At 31.7% G+C, this 5254-nt stretch overlaps 1 protein-coding gene across 1 annotated transcript in view; it reads right to left on the bottom strand.

The window, feature by feature from the left end:
- Positions 1–1022: 1022 nt before the first annotated feature.
- The window catches only part of LOC106677957 (myb-like protein X), a 47154-nt gene continuing 42922 nt past the window's right edge, over positions 1023–5254 (bottom strand). The window contains exon 2 of the mRNA XM_014416188.2: positions 1023–2824. Coding sequence (XP_014271674.1) covers positions 1513–2824 — 1312 coding nt within the window. The 3' untranslated portion in view covers positions 1023–1512. The remainder of the gene's footprint in view (positions 2825–5254) is intronic.

Raw genomic sequence — 5254 nt, 5'->3', positions numbered from 1 at the left:
TAAAACATCAATTTGCTTGCCACCATGGGCGTAGGCAGGAGGCCGTAAAACAGGAAAAGATGGTAGCATTCAAACACTCATCTGAGATAATTGAAAAACTGCCTTATATTTTCATTGTGCGAGGCATTGGTAAACCTTGTTGCTAACGATTTAAATTTAGATGTTTCATTTTCAATAATTTATTGTGATTATAGGTAAAAAAAATTATAAGTAATGATTGAATTTTATGAAGTAGAAATAAAATGACGGAGGTATTTCTTGGAGTGCAAAATTAGATATCTTTCACCCAACGTTTCAGACCACACACAGGCAGGCACGCACGCACACACACACAAATGTATGTACATGTATACACCTATGTAGGTGTGTGTGTAATGGGTTGAAACCTCCTCCACCTAGAGGAAATCCTGCGTTCGCCCATGCTTGCCACGTCTCACTCAAACACTTCTCGTCAGTGCCTTTAGGAGCATACAGTAAACGTTGAGAAATACATTAACTGAGTTTAAATAAAAATCATCAATCCGTCAGTACACAACATCTTCCATTGCTTCTGAAGAAATTAACGGCCGCGAATGAGGTTATGTTTCTAAGCTTGTTGACTCCAGAAGTTCAGGATTAAAATTTTATTAAGTAGGCTTATACAATTGTAATCTTGAACTTTTATTTCTTGTAAGAATTAAATAAAAACATTTTTTTTTACTGCAGTTAATTTATTATACATCCCTAATACCAATACCGTTGTTGCTTCAAAGGTCTGGTAACATTGCATCAAAAGTAAATTTAATACTGGTTTAAATGTGATTTTGAATGTGGTACCAATTATATTACACCATTTATAATTTAACAAATGAAGAATTAAAATGGAAAAGAAAACTCTTTTGGTAGTTAAACCCTTTTTTCTGTTTTTTGTTTAACATTCAGTTGAGTAATTAGGAAGGAGTAAAAAAATTGAAGGAAAGAAATCATTAAAAATAATAAAAAAAAGTGCAAAAACAACCTACCTTAAAAAAAATATATATAAATATTTTTTATATAAGATTTATTATACACTTAAGGACACATTACATACAAAGATAAATAAACACACATTCTTTTCAACAATATAAATAATAATTTTAAAAAAATAATAATAAGAAACAAGAAAACTGGCCCTTTGGCACAAATGTCACTAGAAAATATTTAAGATAGGAATACATCTAACTTTTTGCTATCTTGTTAGCAAAGGAACAAATCACATAAAAAGCTACAAATTTGAGCAAAAGATTTTTTAAAACAATACTGTTTTAGTTTCTTTTCTTAAAAACTACTAAAACTAAGACAGGTACATAATTCACATGTATAAAGGAAATACATAAAAATTCTACTAAAATGCAACATTGAATTTTAATTGCTAAGTCATGAAATGTCTGTGACTCAGATCTTCAAGCTGGATACTGAGAAAATGATTAAATTGTTCAGTCGATATCCAACTTGTATCCCAAGAGAGCATAAACTCAGCGACTCATCAAAAATTTAGTGTTCATCAAAGATAACTACCTTTGGTTCAGTTTTCAATGATTCTGACTCCACAATTGAAAACTCTTTACCCCCCTCTTTAGTATTCAACAAAATGATCTTGATCTTAGAAAGCTGATGCTGAGGTTCTTCTTGGTAACATTTTTCTTCCTCTTCTTCTTCATCACTAGTGTCAATGACTATGGTTTCAGATTTATTCTCTATTAAAATAACATCATCATCATCACTTTCTTCGTTTTCATTTTTTTTATCATTCTCTTCATCACTTTCGTCGTTTTCATTTTTTTTTTCATTCTCTTCATCACTTTCTTCGTTTTCATTCTTTTTATCATTCTCTTCATCACTTTCTTCTTCACTGCTGCTATCAACGACGATTACCTGAGATTCTTCCAAACCGGATACAACTGAATTCGTGACTTCCATCTTTTCATCATTGGTATTTTTACTATCTTCGTTAGCATCAGAGCTACTTTTGATTTTTAAAATCGGATCTTTATCAGACCGGCCTATTTTTTTGCCTGTCTTCTTTTTGTTCAATAAATCAATCCCTGACTGTTGTTCCTTCTCGTCATCGCTATCTGAGATGGGAATAGGAAGTCCATTGGAAAGTTTGGTAACATCGTTTTTCTTGCTATCATTATATTTTTCAACACATTCCAGTTCTTCATCATTCTCATCACAGCTTTCAGTCACAGATGAAGATGAAAGTGTCTCAGAATCGGCATCATATTGCGTTTGTTCTTCTTCGTCTGAAATATTTCCTTCGTTATCAGTTTCAGCTGATTCTTTAATATCTGAAATGTTAGTGACTCCGTCATATGGCTTTTCTTGTTCGACAGCCATTTCAACATCATTGTGTCCATTGTTCTTAGGACTTATGTCTTTTACTTTAGCTACTTCCTCCTCTGTTACTAACACTTTGGCCTTCGGTTCAAGGAAGTCGTCGCTGATTCGATTTCTCTTGCAACCATCTTCATCACTTTCTTTATTACAGTCGATTACTTTATGCTGAAATCCTGATAGGACGCTGTCTAGTTCTTTCACTACATCATCATCTTCATCCTCCAATTCTTGTTGTTCAGTTATTATTTTTTGACTAAGTACTCCTTGCACCACATTCTGATTAGTTGATGATTTATAATCTTTTCCAATAGAATATGATGAATCTAAGGGTCTTAGGGGTACAGGAAGATTCTGAATGATTGTTGGTTGAAAATGTTGGTACTGATGACGGTGTTCGTAGTGTTGAACTTGATTTTCAACGCTCGGAGGTAGAGGGTCAGGTAACTGCTGCGAGGATTTCCTGGAACTGAAATGTTTAAATATGGATTAGAATACAAATATAAAAATAGCAAATTTAAAATATTACTAATTGTCAGGAAATGACGATAGTGTCAAATTCTATCAGATCATAACGGAAAACAAATTAATTTACAGCAAATTGTGCACATCCAATATTATAAAATCAAAGATAAATTTCCTTTAAAAATAATAAACGCTCTAAAGAAAAAAATAAACAAACCTAACCAAATACTAAAATTATTTACAATATATTTATACTGAATATTATGTTGAATGATAATACTCTGAGGTTAGCACAACACCGACCAATTTTTATCTTGGAACAAAAATTTATAACATAATTTATGCTTTGGTCGATCATCTCCGCTTGCAATTTTTGTATTAACAAGCGTACAACACCATCAGATTCGAGAAAGATTTCCATGATTCCTTCAGTAACCCACTGCTTTTATAGCATTTTTGATTTTTTTAATTAGACTGAGTTCTGCAAAGAAATGTCTTCAATATCTACCAGTTTTCAACTCGCTTTTAGTAGAAGACTATGAACTTCGTCGTACCAAATTTTCGGAGCAAGTATGATAGGTCCACCTACAACATGTCCAGTTATCAAAACCTCAAGATAATCAGAGAAGAGTGTGGTCCCGAACTTAATTCGGCACTATATTCAACCCATTATTATCACGGAGGTGTTAAATTCCTCAAATGTTGGTTCGTAACCAATCATAGGAACATATTATTTCTAAGAGATGGAACTACAATGGTTCCAAAATGAAAAGTTGATAAAGGAATGAATTCTCATTCCATTTTTAATGCACGAAGATTTGAGTCATTTGTATATTATATTTACATATTATATATACACATACATAATTTTCCAAACAATTTCCATCTGCTTCTTCGAGTTCATTTGAAAATAAGTTCCAATTAAGGAAGGTCCCTTAAAAGCTTTCCGATCAATAAAACAAGGAGAGTATTAAAAATGTTGTGTCTCTCAATTACACAGTTATTCCCGGTGGAAAATGTCAGTTATTTCATTCCAATTTATTATTACTTTAATGAAAGCTATATATAATTACTTAAACAGATGTCGGTTAGTCCTCAAATAAAAGCTAGTTGAATGTGGTAAAAGCAGTTTATGACGTTTATCTTCATACATATATACATTTTACAAAATAAATTCACAAAACGTTGATTTCTAATTGCTCGAACATAATGTTTTATTTATGCAAAACTATGTCTCAGAAACCAACAGTCTATCTGTAAGCACTCAAATTAGACTTAGCTGAATGTACTAATAGCAGTTTACGATGTTTATCTTCGTAGGAGTTTTTGTGATGTTTGAACATGAATATGAATTTTTTACTTAAAAACTAAAAATAAATTTATTTAAGCATATATCATTAAAACTACTACTCCTACGAAGACAAATGTTTGCCCTTTGTAATACATTAGACTAGGTTTAATTTTATTGCTAGCCAACATCTGTAAGTCTTATGATTCCTGAGATATATATTTTTATAAATCAAAACCTTCTAATTCCTCTCGTATTCAATCCTTACAATCCAAAATCCTTCGTAAAATCCTCAATGCTCCTTACTTTGTCACAAATAAAATCATACATAAAGACCTTAATGTTCCCTATATAACCGATCTAGCCCAAACCAGATATCACTCCTTCCATTATAAACTCCCTAATCACACAAACTATCTAGTTTTTTAACCTCTTCCATTCCTGACAATCCTCCGAGGTGCCTGAAAAGAAGATGGCCACGAGACCAGCTAATGTACAATGTCATTAGAGTACTACCAATGGGTAGTTTCTCTACATGCCTGTAACACTCCAATTTAACTTAGATCAGATTTACTAAATGTATTATAATGTACAGTTGTAAATAGTAATAAATAAATATTTAAAAAAAAAAAAATACCTCCGAAAAAAGTCCGAAAAACTAGAAATTAACATATGTTGGATTTATTTTAACATATATGGAAACTACTACTCATACGAAGATAAATATCATACACAACTTTATAGCACATAAAAATAGCTTTTTAAAATGAGTACACATAGGCATCTGAACGTCTAATGGTTCCTGAGATATCGATTTCCCAAAATAAATTCACTAACTACTGATTTTTCAGTACATTGTACATGTACCTTGAAAAATATTGAACGTAAATAGCATCTAAAGTTATAAAACCCAAGTTATTTTGGGTTCACGTTACACCAAAAAGGTACCAGTACCTCATTTTTTTAAGAAGTTCACAAGAATACCAGGATACCCTGAATGTGGTATACCCTTTTCACCTTTGAATGCTTTATAGTCATAACAGTCCATGGCTCTCTATTAAAATAACATCATCATCATCACTTTCTTCGTTTTCATTTTTTTTATCATTCTCTTCATCACTTTCGTCGTTTTCATTTTTTTTTTCA

Source organism: Halyomorpha halys, unplaced genomic scaffold (assembly GCF_000696795.3).
Source record: "Halyomorpha halys isolate HHAL.00 unplaced genomic scaffold, Hhal_1.1 Scaffold8.1, whole genome shotgun sequence".
Classification (NCBI taxonomy): Eukaryota; Metazoa; Arthropoda; class Insecta; order Hemiptera; family Pentatomidae; genus Halyomorpha; species Halyomorpha halys.
This window is presented reverse-complemented; position numbering and strand designations above follow the sequence as displayed.